This window comes from Equus caballus, chromosome 9, assembly GCF_041296265.1.
Source record: "Equus caballus isolate H_3958 breed thoroughbred chromosome 9, TB-T2T, whole genome shotgun sequence".
Classification (NCBI taxonomy): Eukaryota; Metazoa; Chordata; class Mammalia; order Perissodactyla; family Equidae; genus Equus; species Equus caballus.
The window spans coordinates 87,374,940-87,393,498 of record NC_091692.1 but is presented as its reverse complement, the minus strand read 5'-3'; the positions used below and the strand labels follow the sequence as shown (position 1 = coordinate 87,393,498).

Below are 18,559 nucleotides of genomic sequence, written 5' to 3'. Positions count from 1 at the left end.
ATATTCACATAGATCTGAAAGATCTCCATGGAGGAAACAGTAGTAGGCTGAAATATTTTAAAAAATAAGAAGTTTTATGGTATTGAAACAGCAATTGGGTAGACTTTAAAAAAAAAAAAAAAAAGAGAGAATAGAGAAAAATGGTCTTCTTTTTTTCCCCCACTGAGTCTGATCATTTTGCCCCAAGATTTCATATGTGCATCAAATTAAAAAGCAATCTTAAACCGTGGCCAAAAGAAGGTTTGGTTACATAGATGAACTAGTTGGAAACCCTCATTTTTCTTTCTTTACTACCTCTTTTAGTTAGCTTCTTAATCATTTCTCCGATGAGCTTTGTGTGTGTGTGTGATAAGGCTTAGTAGGTGATGTCATAATAAGCTCATACTCTAGTTAAACCAGCGGTAAAGGAATCATCTTTTAAGAAGAAGAAAAAATTAAGTCTATCTCCCTTGAAGATTTCTTTCTCCCACTTGCCTAACTGGTGATTCTGCATAGAAATACATTGTCTCAGAATTGTTTTCTCCCTCTCTTCTTCCAGGGGCCAGAATCTAATTTAAACTAGCTCCTGTGAAGGGCCAAAATGTATACAAAGTTTTATTTATTCCCTCTTGCATTTTACAAGGCAACCAAAATATAAGGTAGGAGTAAAACAGACATTTTGTTTTTTCTATTGTACATTGCCCTGGATTCCAGATGAAACGTAAGGGCAAAGTTTCTAATTCATTAACTGTTTTCATTGATGAGCCCTACTTACTTTAGGCATTGACTTTCCCTGGAGTTCTGTCAAAGCAGTTAATGCCTTTGATATTTCCTAAGAGCAGGGCTTCCAGGCGTGGCGAGCATGTCCTTTTTACCCCTAGCTTTATTGAGGTACAATTGAAAGTAAAAACTGTATATACTTAAGGTGCACAGGTTAGGGGCAATTTGATGTTTCGATACACATAGGATGTGAGGTAATCACCACAATCAAGTAATTAACGTAACCATCACCGTATAGAGTTACCATTTTCTTTGTTTTTTCTTTATCTGTGTGTGTGGTGAGAACATTTAAGATGAACCTCTTAGCATATATCATGTACTTTTCCTTTAAGGATTTCCAGCTTTGGAAGCTGCCTTGTCACAAACACCCTCCTTCCCTTTGGAAACAGGATCTCTCTGGTTTCAGGTCCCCTTCCTGAACTGAGTCCATCTTTTCTTTTACATGTGAATATTTTATATGTCTACGGCGAGTGTCAGGGTTTCTATGAGCATTTTTCAAAGGGCACAACTTTTATAAAATTTAAATTCATATGTTATTATAGTTAACCCTAGGAAGTCAAAGATGCATTGGAGGGAAACAAATTTCCTCTTTTAAAAACATATCTACTGTAAATGTGTCCAATGGTACGTAACATCCACAAAACAAACATGTTAATTTCCAACAGGGCAAGAGGATGTTTCCCCACTACTGCCACCATCCAAATGAACCAGAGTGGGCCAAATCAATTATTTTGGTTAAATCCAATATGTGAAAATCTGCTTTTTCACAAACTAGAAATAGTGTATATGACTCGAACCGAGGGAAAACTAACAGACCCTCTATCCAGACAAGAATTAGTTCTGCTAACTTCACCTGCCATTTGGAGTCTTCCTCTCAGATTCTTAGTCTAAATACCTCAGAAAAGTCTCTTATTTAATCTGGATTTCAAAAGAGAAAATATATTTAACATTTTCATTTCTATCATCCCTATTTAAATTAGGTCACCATTTGTTGACTGCCTGTGACAGCATTTTTATTAAGCTTGTGGATGCTAGATTTATATGATCCAAATTTAACTGCTGGCATTTTGCTATTTATTAACCATGAGATCCTGGGCAAGTTGCTTAGCCATGTGGAGCCTCAGTATCCTAGTAAGGAAAACAGGAATAATAAGAAGTAGAGAAAAATCAGAGAATTGCTAGGATATTTAAACCAGATATTTGTAAAGATCTTAAAGGAGAAGTCCTCGATAAATTGTTGCTAATCTTGTCTCTATGTCCCCTATAGTTGTTAGAAACTGGGGGATATGGGCCCAAGAAAAATCAGTTCTCCCTTTTAAGGAGCTCACTGGTTCCCGAGGAGAGGTGAGAGACAAATGGGTATGCAAATGGGGTATAGCCAGTTCCTGTACTAAGAGCCATACTAGAAGTACCAGAACGGACTGTTGGATAACAGAGAAGAATGCCATTAATTCCCACTGGGTATATCAGGAAAGGCTTCGTGCAGAAACAACGCTGCTCAGGCTTTGAAGGATGAGGTGAGTAGTGTTTTGAGGGAGGGAAATGGGGAGGGGAAATGGGGGAAATTCCAAGAGAAGACTGAGTCCAAAAAGACATTGAGTTGTCAGAATACTGTCCCTGGAACATAGTGGAGATCTAGCCATAATAAACATGTGGAATAAAGGAAAGCATGATGAGAGCTCCCATAGCCTCAAAGCAGTGTGTTGACTTTTCCTGTTTCAAGTGATAATCATCTGATGGTTTGCCTATTCCAAAAAGCCTCTCAATATTTGCGCTGAGCCAACGCTGTCATTCAAAAACAGAATGTTTTGGGGGCTGAATAGCACTGTGTCATCCCAACAAAAAGAGTAATATTTAAATCTAATTGTATCATCCATGCTCTTATTTTAAAACAACCTGTCCTAACATCTCTTCAGCAAAGGAAAGTTCAGAGGGCTCAGTTGACCAGATGCAATATTTTCTCTCTTGAAGCATTAGTTTCAACCTCTAAGTTCATGGAATTCTTTGAGTTTCTTTCTGTAGCATGCTATGCTCATTCATCAGCCTGAGTCATTTTATCTGATTGGGTCCAATCTCCCCCTCTTTGGCACGCCTCCTTTTGCTGCTGAATAAATCATCCTGGGATATGTCCAGGAGGAAGATTTTCATAGGAAAGTTCCATCTGCATTCAACCCCTCATTTATTCAGGCTCAGTTCTCAGGCTCCCAAGGAGAAAGAATTGAGAAAATAAAGAGGTGGCTTTCACTGCCAAGTTTACTAATATGGTCATTAGCACAGATGACTTGGGGCTATGCCCACAGGGAGAGGACACGGCTCCCCACACATCCTGACTTGGGGTATGCAGGAGCCCATCTCCCTCCCCCACCCAGCGCTCTGCCCCTCTCTGGGCTCCCTCAAGTCAAGATACTTATTTACCCACCCGGAAGTTTCAAGAGAGCTGGCGAGACAGATGAGTCCAAGGAACTCAGGAAGGGAGAAGTAGCAGCATTTCTTTCTCAGGGATGTAATTCCTTGGGCTATTTCATTAAGGTCTGGATAACTGCAAAACTGAATTTGGGGGGACTGAGGGGTGCTTTGCTCTTAACTTTCAGCTCCACGGGATAGGCCTGCTGCCCTGGGAGATCTTTACAGTTAACAAATTGGTTCATCTACAAACTGGGATAAAAATAAACTCGACCTTCTTTCTGTTGAAAACTGAGCATTTAATTTTGTTCCCTTTCTTGAAGGATGGCAGGATACAACCCTAAAGGACTGGGATTAAAGGACTCTTTTCCAGGATGAGTATCACATCTCAGAAATCTACTGTTAAGGGATCTGGAAAAATGTTAGAGCTTTTTCCTTCTTCTGGGATTCTCTGCGCAAAACAGCTGACCAGTTCTGGGTGTAAAGTGAAACCCGTGCGTGTGTGTGTGTGTGTGTGGAAAAGAAAGAATTAAAAGGGAAAGAATTAAATGCCGTGTTTCTGGGACACAGCGGACACAAATAACCCTGGAGATGGTGTATGTGGCTCGGGAGGGGGTACTGAAAGCTATTTTTGCTCAGGGCAGGCAGAGGGAGGGGAGTTGCTCTATTGGAGAGAAGGGGAAATCGCTCGCTCCAGAGGGGCAGAGGGGGCGGCTCGGTGGTCCTTCCGGCTTTCCTGGGACGCCACCGGGAGCCGCGAAAGCGCCCAGGGCCTGACGTCATTGGCCATCAGCTGACTGTGCTCGGGGCCGGGGCTCCACCGGCTACAGCCGCAGTCGCGGTGGCGGAGGTGGCAGCCACCGCGGCTCCGCCACCTGCACCCGGGCTCCAAACTGTGGCGGCCGCGCTCGCCTTGCGGACCCGGCACCCGGGGCACCCGCTTGGCCCGGCGTGAGCGCGGACGCTATGCACCCACCGCGCTGTGCCTCGGTCGGCACCGAGCGCCGCCGGGGGCTTTGTCCACCTCCGTTTGGCGGATCCTGGCGGGCGGGAAACCCGAGCTCGAGCGGGAGGCTGGAAATGCCTTCCCCACGTCCTCCTCCTCGACTCCTTCTGTAAACACCGAGAAACTTGGTGTGCGACGCACTCAGGGGGCGCTCCGATTTAATGCCTCGCGCCCTCCATCCCTTCGGATTGGCGTTGTAAAGAGACTCCCGCAGGCAGCTGCCTGCCCCTACAATTGCGGTTTCTTGGGGGATTTTGCTTTTAGCCCCAAAGTTGGCTTTGCCAAAAGACGCCCCGGTGGGAAGGGCGGAAAGGAGACCCTCTATGTCGTCGCGCTGAGCTCTTGGAGCCCGTGGGCAAAGCGGCCTACGAATCCTGGCTCCGCACCTGCCGAGGACCAGAGCCAGTTCCTAAAAAAGAACAGCGGAGGAACCGGCCCGCGCGGCCAGCTGGAGCGCTGGAGCTTCGCGCCGGGCAGGCCGGGGGCGCCCGCCCCCGCCCCTAATCGTCCTCTCCCACGCGGGGCTGCGCATTCTGCCGCCTTCAAGACCTGGGGCTCCCTGGCCGGATCTGGGTGCCAGGTCCCCGCCATACCCACCCCAGCTCCCGTTCCGGGGGCGTGGCTTGGCGTGAGGGCGGGCTTAAGTCGCCGCGGGTGTCTGACCGATCTGACAGGTCTCCAAATTCCTCTCTGTCGCCTGGTGCCCGCGGCGCGCTTCAGAGCGCCAGGGTGGCACACGGCACTTCCCTGGATCCGGAGACCTCTCAGTCGACTTTCCTGCGGTCTCGGGCCTCCCTTCTCACCCAAACCCTACACCCGCCGCCCTCACAGGCTTCAGGTCTTAGCCTCAGGGATCCGCACCGGTGACTTCTCTTCGTTCTCCCAGCTGTTGGCTTAGGAACCCTCCCCACTTTTTCCTGTCCCTGCCTCCCGCTCCTCCCAGCTCCAGGCCAAAGGGACTCTAAAGAGCGAGGTGAAGGGAGCGAGAACTGTGTGCTGCGACCCCTCGGAAGCACAGCTGGAAGAGTTGACCTCGTCTTATAGCCGCAACTGGGACCCTGAGGCCCTCCCGCTTCCCCGAGGGATGCGTGTCTGTCCGTCCTCGCTCAGGAAGTGGAGACAGCCAGAAGTGAGCCGAGGAGGAAGCCTCAGCGCACCTCCTCCTCCAAATTAACTGGCTGGTGACTTGTTAGCGCCGAGGCTACCAGCTCTCCAATCCTCCCGCGGGGCACCCTGCCACCTCACCTCGCGGTCCCCCTCTTCCCCCCCCCCCCCCCACTTCATTGCCCCCGCCCCCAGCTCCGCCCCGGCTCCCCATCCCGGGGCAATGGAGTTCTCCGAAAGGCTCTGTTATAGCCATAGCTGCTAACTTCGCACCCTTCGCCGCCGCCGGTCACCCTCGGCCAGCCCCCCTGCAGCCGCCGAGTCGTGGGCGTCCCGAGCCCAGTGCCGCAGCCAGGACCCGCCCGGCGCGCAGCAGAAGCACGGCGCCCAGGCGCCTGGGCGCCTCTTGGAGAGCAAAGGCTGCGCCAAGACGCTGAACCGAGAACCAGCCAAGAAGCCCGAGCCTGGGAAGGGGGCTGCGTGGCTCGGAGCGCCGCGGCTTCTGCGGACAAATAGCCTCCGCTGCCTGGCACCCAAGCTACGCTGGTTGGCGGGAGAGAGGCGCGCAAGGACGCAGGGGTCTGCGGCGATCTTCCAGTCGCCCTTTGCGCCGGGGAGCACTATGACCTGACGTGCGGGGGCCTCCTGCCAAGGGCTCCTGCAACCCCGCGGCCGGAGATAGAAGGGCTCGCCTCCAAGCTCCTACCGGGCCGCCTTTGGGTCTTTTGGAACCTCCTGCCCAGCTGCCTCGCTGCCTCCCTGCGGTTCTGCGCCTCCCTCCCTGCGGCCCGGCGCCATGGAGCTCTCCGATGTGCGCTGCCTTAGCGGCAGCGAGGAACTCTACACCATCCACCCGACGCCCCCGGCCGGCGACGGCGGGAGCGCCTCTCGGCCGCAGCGGCTGCTGTGGCAGACGGCGGTGAGGCACATCACCGAGCAGCGCTTCATTCACGGGCACCGGGGCAGCGGCGGCGGCGGCGGAAGCGGAGGCTCCGGCAAAGCCTCGGACCCTACAGGCGGCGGCCCCAATCACCATGCGTCGCAGCTGTCCAGCGACTCCGCGCTGCCCCTCTACTCGCTGGGCCCCGGGGAGAGAGCGCACAGCAGCGGCGGCACCAAAGTCTTCCCGGAACGCAGCGGGAGCGGGAGCGGCAGCGGCAGCGGGGGCGGGGGCGACCTGGGCTTCCTGCACCTCGACTGCGCCCCGAGCAACTCGGATTTCTTCCTCAGTGGGGGCTATAGCTACCGAGGGGTCATTTTTCCTACCCTGCGCAACTCCTTCAAGTCCCGGGATCTGGAGCGCCTCTACCAGCGCTATTTCCTGGGCCAGAGACGCAAATCTGAGGTGGTGATGAACGTGCTGGACGTGCTCACCAAACTCACCCTCTTGGTTCTCCACTTGAGCCTGGCCTCAGCCCCCATGGACCCGCTCAAGGGTATCCTGCTGGGTTTCTTCACTGGCATCGAGGTCGTGATTTGCGCCCTGGTGGTGGTCAGGAAGGACACCACCTCGCACACGTACCTGCAATACAGCGGCGTGGTCACCTGGGTGGCCATGACCACCCAGATCCTGGCAGCAGGCCTGGGCTACGGGCTCCTGGGTGATGGCATCGGCTACGTGCTCTTTACACTCTTCGCCACCTACAGCATGCTGCCACTGCCCCTCACCTGGGCCATCCTGGCCGGCCTGGGCACCTCGCTGCTGCAGGTCATCCTCCAAGTGGTCATCCCCCGGCTGGCGGTCATTTCCATCAACCAGGTAACTGCTGCCTGCCTCGCTCTTCCCCCTGACTCCCCCGGGTTATTCAGAAATAGCTTTCAGAGGCAAGATTGCCTCGCTCGCTTTGAGTCCCCTCCCCCAGCCTGGCATACTGCCTTGCGTCCAGGAGGTCCTGAGTGTTAGCGGATGTTATTTCTCTCTTCTTAGAGGAATTGGAACTAAATGACCTCTAAAGTTTCTACCAACTCTACCCGTCTACTCTGATTCTGTGAGTATTTGCTCTCTGACATCAGCTAAGAAGCAGTCTTTCTGCTCCTCACACATCCCCCAGGGTCTGCAGTCTCCAGAACAGGAGACAAAAGCGGAGGAGAAGCACCCCGATTTAGAAGGTGACCCATTCCTTAACAGCTTTACTCATAAGAGTCACAGCAGAATGTCGTAAGGGACTCTGGGATTCAGAGTTGGGTTTCTGGGTATCTTGTGCCACAAATCCTCAATTCTCAAAGAAATCAACATTTGCTAAACACGTACTGATCATCAGTGCTGGGTACCCGGCATGTTATCTCCTCCAATCCTTCAGACAGCCCTGTGACACATGTTTAATTTGGGAGGTCTTCATTGCCTTGGGGATCTAAGATAATATCTTCTCTTATCATAGGATCCAGCCCCAGTGCTTTGAATAAATCAACCTCAGGAATTGGGGCTGGAGGGGAGCCAGTGTCATTGGCAAAGAATGCAAGTTTTGCTTAATTGAAAAAAGGTATTTTGATGTAGATGGTTTGAAATACATGGGTGGAACCTGACTGTTTAGGTCCTTTTCTCCTCTCTCCCCTTTTTTTCTATCTTTCCCCATTAAATATGGATGTGTTCATGTGAACAAAGTTCCCATTGTCTGTGAATGAGAAGGTAGACAGTGACTCTATTGTTTAAATTCATTAGAACCAAAAGATAATGAATGGTCTGGCACTTTCTTTGCCAAATGTCTGGTAGGTAACAGGAGAGTCACTTTGGGGGCTTCTCGATACAAGTGAGGGAAATATGTCAGCTGAAGTGTTTTCGTAAAGACTGAGGAGAGGTTCTTGGACAGGGCCGGCTTTGCGTGTTCTTGTTCCAGCCTCAGCCTCTGTGCCACTTTTGCCCTATGGCCAGCTTAAAAACTCCTCTTCCCTGTGGTCAGGTTTGAATACATGGTTCTTAGAATAAACTGGAACAACACCTACGAAAATTGCTCATGATCTTTAGAGCGCCAGCACTGTCAGAATGCTTTATCCATCACTGACCCTCTGAGCTTCTAGTCTATTTGGGATGCTCTCTCCTCTGATGGCTCTATATCCATTTGCGCAGGTTACTTATCTGGTTGGCTGCTTTTACAGTGCTCTTTGAAGTCTCCCTGGGTAGAGCAAAGAGCATAGAAAGTACATGGCTGTGATCATCAGGCATGAAATGAGGAGAGGAGAGCCTCTGTGAGTAAGAGCTGACCAGCTGAGCTTTTCTTGGTTAAAGACAATAATGAATGTTTTCTCAAAATCGCCATGAACTTGTAATACCCACATGTGATAAAGTCTCAATTTGGGATTATATAAAATTATATTTTCATAGTGTTTCTCAATCCTTTTTACACGTGGATCTGAACCCCCATATCGTCTGACTCTCTCACTTTCTTCCAAGCTGTCTCGTTCTTTTTTGCATTTTCTTTACCATGTAGCTAGACATCAGCAGATCTCTTCTTCACCCTCTTGCTCCTCTTCCCTTTTCCCCTTTTCGTCCTCTCCTTTTTCCTTCTCCTCCTCCTTTTCCCTTCTCTTTTTTCACTATGAGTTGTTTTCACAATATATTGTAGCCATCTGAACATTTGCAGAAAATTCCATTTATTATAACCCACTGCTTTTCATGAAGTAGCCTTTCTTGGTACACATTACTGAAAGACTCCATCCAGTACGTTTGGAATAGTATTTAGAATAACACATCCTAAGTGACAAATGATGAATATGTTCAAAGTTCTAAGTATAGAGACACTTTTCTTGCCAAATGAATCCAGAAAGTAAATTTTGGCTCCCTATTTGTTTTATACTCTACTCAAATACTACCAGATGGGAGAAGATTAAAAATAACCCCCAAATGTCTTTCTACTCCCACCCCATCATAAACAGTCCTTCAGTGAAAACCAAGATCCGGGTACATGCAAACCAAGCTCATTCAACTTTCTGTTTGAGTCGCAATTGTTGATGAACTACTTTCATAAGTTGAGTCACCTTTGACCAGGCTGAACAACCGCCAGAGCGCTCTCCCCTCACTTTGGGTGCTGAAAGAACCCTTATGGCTTTGACTACAAAACTTTTCCTTTGGCGCCCTCTAGAGGTTCAAGCGTCTTTCCTAGATACTGCAGATGGATAAAGTATAATCAATTACTTTTTAAAAAATCTGTGATTTTTGAATAGGTACTATTTAGTTTTCCCTGTTTGGTAATATACATATAAGGCATGCTTAAAATCTGTTAACAACATCACATAGCAACTAGAATAAAATCCTAGCTCCTTGCCATGGCTTACTTGATCCTCTAGAGCTGGTTGCTGCGTCTCTCTCTAATTCTATTTCCTTCTCCTCCTCAGGCTCCAAATACACTATCCATTTTCCTGTCTTTCACATACCCCATGCTCTTTGCCACTTCTTAGGCTTTACACCTCCTGCCTAGAACAATTTTTCCCGTCTTCACATGGCTGACGCATTCTTATTATTCCAGACTCAGTTCAAAGGCCGCTCTGTAGTACATGACGTGTCTTATTTTCTCCAGAGCACATACACTGTCTGAAATTATCTGCTTTGTTTATATTTACTGTGTTTCTTTCCCCACCCCCACACCCTCACAAGAAGGTAAACACCGCATGAGAGCAGAGACGTTGTCTGCGATGTTTACTGCTTTATCCTCAGCACACAGAAGAATGCCAGGCACGTAGTAGGCATTCAACAGTCACTGAATGCACAAGACTATTCATCACATAGGCAATATTATAAAATATCCAAGTCCCCTGACATTGCGTTGGTGAAAGCTTTCTACACACACACACACACACTCACACACACAAGTCAAATGTATGTAAGGGAGTCTTTTACACACAAACACTTTTGGGAAAATCAAAGCACAATAGTAATCCTTTACATGTATACAATATCTTACATGTAACTAGGTGCCTTTATATGAGTTATCACACGCACTGAGGACAAAGAGATCATATCACCCTTCCCTGTCATTTTAGAGAACAAAGGCCAGATTCTTAGAAGTTTTAAAGGGACATCCCAAAGCTGATGAGCCTCACAAGAGGTGAGAGCAGGGTTCCAATCCTTGCTCCAATGCCAGACATTCTTCGGAAACTTTTTAGGAGTTTTCCTTCTCAACACATAAACCTTTGAAATGGCTCAAGAGCGAGGAGTACCTATTTCACTACTCAAGAGAGTAATATCCTATATAGCATGTGAATTAACATTTAACGAGAGAAAAATGGCTGAATTGCTGGGAATAGACTCCCTGTAGCTAGCTCATCGTCTTGCTCAGTTGGATACAAATTTGTCAACTGAAGGCCATAAGCACAGGGATATCGTCTTTCTCTACGTTAATCTTGGTTCCCATTAAGAGGACGGCTCACATTTAACTGAGTGTTTTCAAGGAGCAGGAAGCTAGAATAAGTGTACAGTCAACACACTATGGCAGCTGTTTCCCTTCACTGAAGAGGCCATTTTCAAAAGTAACAAATGAGCCAGTGATTGCCTTCCCTGTATCCAAGCTATGAGAATCTGCTTCTCCTCATTCCCTCCCGAAGGAAATTATATCTGTGGCTTGACAGGGTTACAACCAAGCTGCAAATCTCCGCAGATGTCCTACATGAAGAAACAGAGTCCTGTGTTCATTTAGATCATCACGTGCTTTCCACTGTGGATACAACATGGAGCCTACAAAGGGCCACCCAGGAGGTTCTTGCCATCAGCAAAGAGATGGTCTATGTTTTCTCCACTCAGTGAACAGTTATGCTAAAGTCATGTGGATTTCCCACCCAAACAAAGAGATTATCGTCCGGGGCAGATGTCGTCACCCATATGTTTTCTAGGTCTAAAGTGGCATTGGAAATACTGAGGGAACTTCAGAAGGATCAAAGCTCAGTTTTATTTTCACCCAGACAAAGCTCAGCTATAGGTAACACTAGGCCTGCTCCTTTCCCTCCCTTGGGACCACCCATTTCAAGTTTAATCAGCTTCATGTATTTGATTCAAACCAGTAATATGAATGCCCTTGTCCAGATTCTAAGACAGATTTTTTTCCACATCTTAAACCATTGTTTCTCCTGCCAGTTCAATTTACCCATCTGAAAATTCATTCCAAAATGACACTGTCTATATCAATAAAATATTAATGATAAGGTTCTATTTCCTAGGTTCTTTCACGGGGTAGATAAATTCTAAGTACTGTTGCGGTAGTTAACATTTTACTCTATTTTAATTGCTGGTGACAATTATATGAGCTACCTAACATTTGAAACTCATCTTGTTCTCCTGCTTCGGCTCATTAATGATAAGATGGTGAAAATCATTAAGTTATTGGAAAACTGAGAGGTAGCAATATTTAACCAGAAAGATTGCTGCATTGTGCTTTCCTCTTGGGGATTCTAAAATATTAAAGCTTGTGGCCAATTAGTCTTCTGTACCTGTTGGTGAGGTAGATAAGCAGAAGTGTCAGAGCAGAGGTGATTTCTCCAAGATAGCTCTAGGAGCAAAGGCAGCCAGCAATGTACATCCAGGTTCGTTGGTGGTCAAGGTCACGCTGTCAGAGCTGAATTTCTCGGGCAGCATTTTTTTCCTATCTTACACACATCCCATCAAACAGTGGAGACTAGAGCTAGAAAAATGCTAATTAAATCATGGTCATTAAACTTGACTAATAACGAGGGACTTGTAGCTTAACATTTGGCCTTTAAAAAACCCTTTGGGGGGGAAATGCATTGTTTGGAAATGCATTGTTTGTACTCGGTGAGATAGTGGTTTATGATATGAGCAGGTGGGGGTCAGGAGAGAAGCAGGCTTCGCCATGTACTTGAAAATGCATTTCTGATCGTTTCAGTGAAGATCTCACTTCACAGCCAGGATAAAGTGAGTATAACGGAACTACCAACCTCTCTCCTCCCAGTCGTAAAATTTAAACCTAAGTGTATATTATATGTTCTTTGTCTAAGTCGGCTAACTCAAATCAAATAAAGGGAATCTTATGACTACTCAATGCACAGCAAATGGCAGGTAATTTAGAGGATCCCATTTCAGTAGCTGACTCATTTTCAAAAAACACAAATATTCATTAAATGAGTGTAACTGGGTCCTATTTAATGCACCTCCCTAGTTATGGTGTGCATTTGTTAACCCCAAATACCTCCATTTCTGCATAGTTTTGTTTCGCAAATTCATCTAGGCTTAAAAAAAACTAACTGCAACATCTCAGCATGTCTGAAAAAATGGCTTTCAAAAACAGATTTGAGCGTCAGCATTCCCAAGAACTTCCTCTCGAGAATACCAGGAAATGGAAATATTATTCTCTCTTCCTTGTGAAAATTACCCAGAAACTCTCCCTTTTGGTTCTGTCTTTTCCTTATTTCCTTTCCTTTTCTGTGTGTGTGTGATGGAGAGTAGGTTTTTAATGACTTCTGAAATGACCAATTAAATTCCTGCAGCTCTGGTCTGTGGACGCCTTTGCCCTGGAGTTGCAAATAGGTTTCGCGTCTGTGTATTCAGAGAGAGTTGTAAAATGATTGTGTGGTGTGTACTTTGCAAGACTGAATTATGAATTTGTTTTCCTTCGTATCCGGTAACGTCACCTGACTGGCATCAGTGGGTCACAGCAGAATTCGATTAGGATTGGGAAGACTGAGAGGATTCTGGAGCAGCTGCTGCAGTGTCATCCTAAGTAAGACAGATGCATTAGTCATATTTACACCTTGATGATTGATGGAATTTTAAGAACTCATCAAAAATAAGTGAAACCAAGCATAAAAAGGAAAGATTAAAAAAAAGTGCGTCCCAAATTCAGTGCTGCTGGCAACTTGTAATCAAAGGACACTACTACAATCATGCTGATGTGACATTTCACTGCTGTCTAAATATTTCTTAGGATGCTAATTTATTCATTTCACAGTGTCTCTATTTGAGTTGATCCTGCATGTGTTTATTTTCAGAACATAGGAGACACTTGTGACATTCATCTCAAACCTTTCCTCTCACCAACAAATGGGCACAATATTGATTCTCTGAGAGACCAACAGGTCCAGAATATGCAGCTGAACACTCTATCCGTTCATTTGGTGTATTGCTTTTGAACATGGGTTTGTTTTCTCTGGGCTGGAATTCAAGGTAACAGAGACTGAAGGGTGGCAAATTTCTGTGATACATAGGTCTGAACCTCAGTTAGCAAGAGAATGAGTTCTGTAAATAATTTCTTCCCCAGCATTGAGGCTTGAGTAGACGAACACTACTTTACCCAGCCAGCCACAACAGAGCAGTGGAAGCCAGTATAATCTGCCCTGTGCTTCCCCAGGAAATGTAATTGGATTTACACACTCAAATTATATCATGTGAGTTTTGTTTATGAAGGACTATTTTAAGAAGTCTGGTCACTTAAGCAGTACTTAGGAACCCAGCTTTTCTCACTGCAAGATTTTTCACAGTCAGCCCTGTGGCGTAAAGGAAAAAGGCAGAGTAGATTAATTAACCACTGAGGTGCCAGACATTCCGAGGGAGGCTGGGCCCCATCCTGGTAGGAATAAAAGCCATTCTACCAGTGAATGCAACGATATGACCACTGTCTCAAGCAAAGAACTGGGATTATAACTCATTGTGTTGTCAGATAAACCTGCAATTCCTGGTCTCTTTGATATCTCTGTTGGAATGATCTGGCATGTCTGTGATAGGATATTTGAATTTCATTTAGCTGGATCATGTATTTTATATGTGCGATACCTTGCATGTTCATTAGTTACTGGAGTTTTTTCACTCCTTCCACCCCATGTCCTGATTTATATGCCTAAACTCAGGTGTTACTGATTGCAAAATATCTTTGAAGCACGAAATTTTCCTAACTCAGGAAACAGTAAAATTATTCATGGTGAAGACGTGAGATAGATATAAAATTAAATCACATTAATATTTTTTAATGAGTAAGTTGTTAAAATTGTCGTCTCCATATAAAGTGTATACCAATATACAATTTTTCCATAAAACAAGAAATATTTTGTTGAATCCTTTTGTAAACAAAACATCCTTGTCCTGTGTCAGCTGGTTTGCTCGTTGCCTGGAGTAAACTATTTCAGAATCTTTTCTTCTTTTGTGATTACATGCTGAATACACATGATTGCTTATAAAATGGAGAGGACTAAGATTAGGGAATGCGTAATCAAAATATGTGTATTTCTTTAACTCAGAACATGGAAAGAGGAAATGCAGCAGAAAAAATTTAACGGAACAGGACCAAAAAAAGGAAATCTGGGGATTGAAGGGATGTAGAGAAGAGCCGGTGGGCATCCTCAAGTGTTTGGGGTGCTGTCATGTTGAAGAGAGGCCAGTTATTTTATGTGTTTCTTCTGGGACAGAATAAAGACCAGTGAATGGTGGCTATGGCATGAGAGATTTTGGTTCACCTAAAGCTGAAGTGTTGTAATAAACAGACCTGCCCGAGGGGGCTGCTTTTTAAAGTGAAGAGCTCCCTGTCATGGGGATTCTTCAAGAGAAAACTGTACAGCAGTCCATCAGGGATGGCCTAAAGGAGATTCCATACAGGGATGTCTTTTCCTCAAGGTCAGTTGAAAGCCATTAGTTACATCTCCAAGCCATCATGCCTGCTTTGCCGGCAGGAAGGAGAGGGCAAAGATCGTAGGACAAGAGGCCAAGTTGGCCGAAGGGCATTTGCCAACTGAGTTGGCTGCCCTCTTAGGAGCTCTAGGATCCCTGCCCAATGCTGTCTGCTTATATTTTGGGGGCCAGAGTTCTGATACATGGCCACTCCATCAGCAAGAGAGGATGGCGAAAATAGATTAGATTTTACTGCCTCTGAAAAGAATTAGGATTGCCTTAGGAAGACCAGGAGAATGAGACCAAGTAGGTAAATTGTTGAACAAATGTTTGTTGACTGCCTGTTGGGTTCTAGGTTCTGGGACACAGCTGTGTACTAAGCAGTCAAGGTTGTTGCTCTAAAGGAACTGATACTTAGACTGTTTTTACTGCAGATCTAGAAGGCAGGAAAAATCAAAGCTGCAGTGGATTTCTTTTAGGAGTTGCATGAAAGGAAAGGTCAGACTCTGGAAGAAATTGTAGATGGGTATGGATCTTCCTTCCTAGTGAAGAGTGTAAAGGGGCCCTGGGGAAAGGCTAAAAGGTCAGTTACTTAAGCATCACCTTATTACAGACTGAATTCATTCCAAGCCTGGTGACCAGAAGACGTGGCTTGGGGAAGCATCTGCCTCATGTTGGAGGTATTTCCTCTTGTCAGAGCAATGTTTTCCTCTATCAAAGCAATGTCATAACATTCCCATATGCCCACCAGGCCGCAAGCCCCTTGAGGTCAAGGACTGTGTCCCACTTATCTTTGTGTCCCTAGCACCTAGCATGGCACCTGGCACATGGGTGGTTCTGCATACCATACCTTTAAATGAATGGAATGAATGCATATTACACTGCCACCTCCTCTCTCGTGACCACGTTCCGTACACACGCACAATCACACAGTCATCAACAGGGAACGAGAAACCAGTGAGGTGAAGAGAAATCAGTAAAAGCACACCAAAAGTTATCCCATGGAGTGCTTTGGGCAGAAAGCCCCAAGCTGAGTTTTTGCCAGAGACGTGTTAAAGAAGTTATAGTAGATAATATGAAGAAAAGTTAAAGTAATTGACCAGATCATTTAAGTCTGAAAGAAAGAAAGAAAGAAAGAAAGAAAGAAAGAAAGAAAGAAAGAAAGAAAGAAAGGAAAAGGAAAACCTAATTATGGGCCTAAATTTCCATAGGTGTTTGTCCATTCCTGAAAATATTAAATGGATGGGACCCATCCACACAACATAAAGTCCAATTACCAATGCAGTGTCACCTTCTCATTGGCTCCCTTTTTGTTTCTTCAGCACTGTGGTTCTGAATCCCGGCACCAACACATTGCTAAGGCTTTCTTTCCTTTGTGGTATACCCCAAAATTGCTTCTTTGGCCACCACAGTGGTGCCCCCTTCGAGTCTCCAGTGGATATTCAACCTCTGGCTTCACATAGGTGCAGCTATGGGCAAGAGTACTCCCACCTTCCTGCCTGACTCCTGGCCATCTGAACTGGGCTGCCTCCCTCCTAAGAAGAGGACATTGAACAAAACTGCTTGACTTTGCTGAGCATCATAATTGAATAATTATTTAGTCTGCCATTTCCCACAGCTTAAAACCCATCACATAAAGTCCAGTATATATCCTAACTGGACCCGTTTATCTGTAGACTGCCTAAAAACAAGATAAAGCTGATTTTAGATACAGGAACCCAATACAGTTAACTAAAATAGCCTTCATAAAGTCCAAAAAGGTTAGGAGTATGTCTGCTGTTTTCAGTTTTGTGAATCATTATCCCACTTAATTTTTCTACTGTCGGTTTGTTCAAGAAACAAAATCAGAATCAATAAGAGCAAAGTTGTTTTCTTCCAAATTAAAAGTCAAACTTCCCCCATTACTTGACCCTAACCCTAACCCTAACCCTAACCCTATTGGTGGTGGGCAGCTCATTTGAGAATGGGTTCATGGCCCCAGACAGTGTCTGATGAATCGAGCTGCCCATTCTCTATCTATGAGAGAGATACAGCCTTTGTCTTTTACCAAGCGCATGACGACATGATATGCAGCTCTTGGGGCCCTGCCCAGGCCATTTTAGTCAGAGAGGAACTATAAACTGTGCCAATGGACAATTAGAGATATTTTAAAACTATGTAAGTGCATATCCTTAAAAACATGGAAACCACAAGTTCTTGTCCTATTTTTGACGAGAATTTTCCCCAGTGACTTTAGCCAAATGGCTTTGGCTTCTTCAGACACAAGTATCTTCATACTTGAAAGGATTTTCTGAGTACTGGAAAAAGAATACAGGATTATGAATGGTTCCCCAACACCCCAGACCAAGTTAGATGTTCCTTCTCTTCTGACTGCATTACCCTTTACCTGCCCATCCTTCTTGCCTCAGGTTGCACTGCTGTTGGTCTCCATGTCTGTCTGGCCAGCTGGGCTGTGAGCTCCGTAAAGGCACGGATTGTACCTGAGTCAAGGTTGTGTTTCTACGACAATTTCTTCAGCTGTAAAATAAGAATAGTAATATCAGCCCAGAATGTTGTTGAAGAGATGAAATAATACTCATGGAATATTTAGATCCAGTCTGGTACATAGAATCACTCAATACTCTCTATTTTTTCATTATAACTTAATTTCCAGAACTATCATCCTTTTTCTGAAGTCTTGAGCTCTGAGTTGTTCTTTCCCAGGTTTCACTTGGCTAAACCCAATGCTGGAAAACTTTAATGTATGTAAGAAGCACGTCCAGGTCTTGGGAAAACCTTTGGATTTCACAGGGACCCAAGATTCTGCATTTCTAACAGGTGCCCAGGTGATGGATGTGCCAGTTTGCAGACCATAAGTCAAGGAGCAAGGCTTTAGAATTCAGCACAGACCCCACCTTCTCTGCAATGCTTACTCCATCAGGTGGGTTTAGGTCCCTGTCCTCGGGGCTCTGGTAATTCCTTTTTCATCCCTCCATCATTCTTTAATTCATTCTTTCATTTAGTTCTCCAGACAATAAATATTTATGGAATACCACTGTTTGAGGGGTGCACAGTAGGGATACTGTGGTGAGCAAAAACTTCCAGGATGCTGTTATTAAAGGGATTATAATCTAGAGCAAGAGATAGCCATCAATCAAATAATGACCTAACTACTTGAATAACTTCAAACTGTGTTAAGTGCTTTTAAGCCAAATGACATGGTTTTGTGCCAGGCTGTGACAAGGTTGAGGCTAGTGAGGCATCCAGGGCGCAAAGTTTAAAGAGGCGTCCACTCTCAGGTGCCCACTCTGCCCTCGTAGGACCCTGAGAGGCGGTGCTTCCTGAAACAGTGCACCCTAGGCACCTAGCTTGCCTCCCTCTGGTCCTGGCCCTGGTTTCTGTTTAAAAGGAAGAAGCCAACTTGAACTAAGATGAGGAAATTATTCTTAATGGAGACCTGAAGGAGGAATAGGGGTTGGCAGGTACTATCAGAATGATGGCGCCCTTATTTGCTTCTATTCCTAAAGCAGGCGCTCCTTGAGGACAGGCTCTGTCGTTTTGTATATCTCTGGAATAGACACTGGCACATCACAAGGCAGGCTTGTTGAGTATATGCCTAAACAATCATCTTAGCATCGGTATTGCTGCTTCCCTTTTTATAGCTGACGACGCTGAGCTCAGAGCATTACATCACCTCCCTTTGGTCATGCGGCTCATAAGGGATTCTAGACTAGATCTGTCTCATTTCAAAGCAGCCCCTCGATTTGATG

At 45.7% G+C, this 18,559-nt stretch overlaps 1 protein-coding gene and 1 long non-coding RNA gene across 6 annotated transcripts in view; one reads left to right on the top strand and one right to left on the bottom strand.

The window, feature by feature from the left end:
- LOC111775036 (uncharacterized) overlaps positions 1-6,931 on the bottom strand; it is an 85,172-nt gene extending 78,241 nt beyond the window's left edge. Inside the window, exon 1 of one of the 2 annotated variants that reach the window (XR_011421440.1) lies at positions 6,795-6,931. This is a non-coding gene — a long non-coding RNA (uncharacterized lncRNA). The remainder of the gene's footprint in view (positions 1-6,794) is intronic. The other variant, XR_011421439.1, reaches the window with a different exon arrangement.
- The window catches only part of ADCY8 (adenylate cyclase 8), a 217,675-nt gene continuing 203,112 nt past the window's right edge, over positions 3,997-18,559 (top strand). For 2 of the 4 annotated variants that reach the window (XM_070221828.1, XM_023648979.2), the window contains exon 1: positions 4,877-7,031. In XM_070221828.1, coding sequence (XP_070077929.1) covers positions 6,069-7,031 — 963 coding nt within the window. In that variant the 5' untranslated portion in view covers positions 4,877-6,068. Of the gene's footprint in view, positions 7,032-18,559 lie in introns of all 4 variants that reach the window. The other 2 variants (XM_023648978.2, XM_001916500.6) reach the window with 2 other exon arrangements.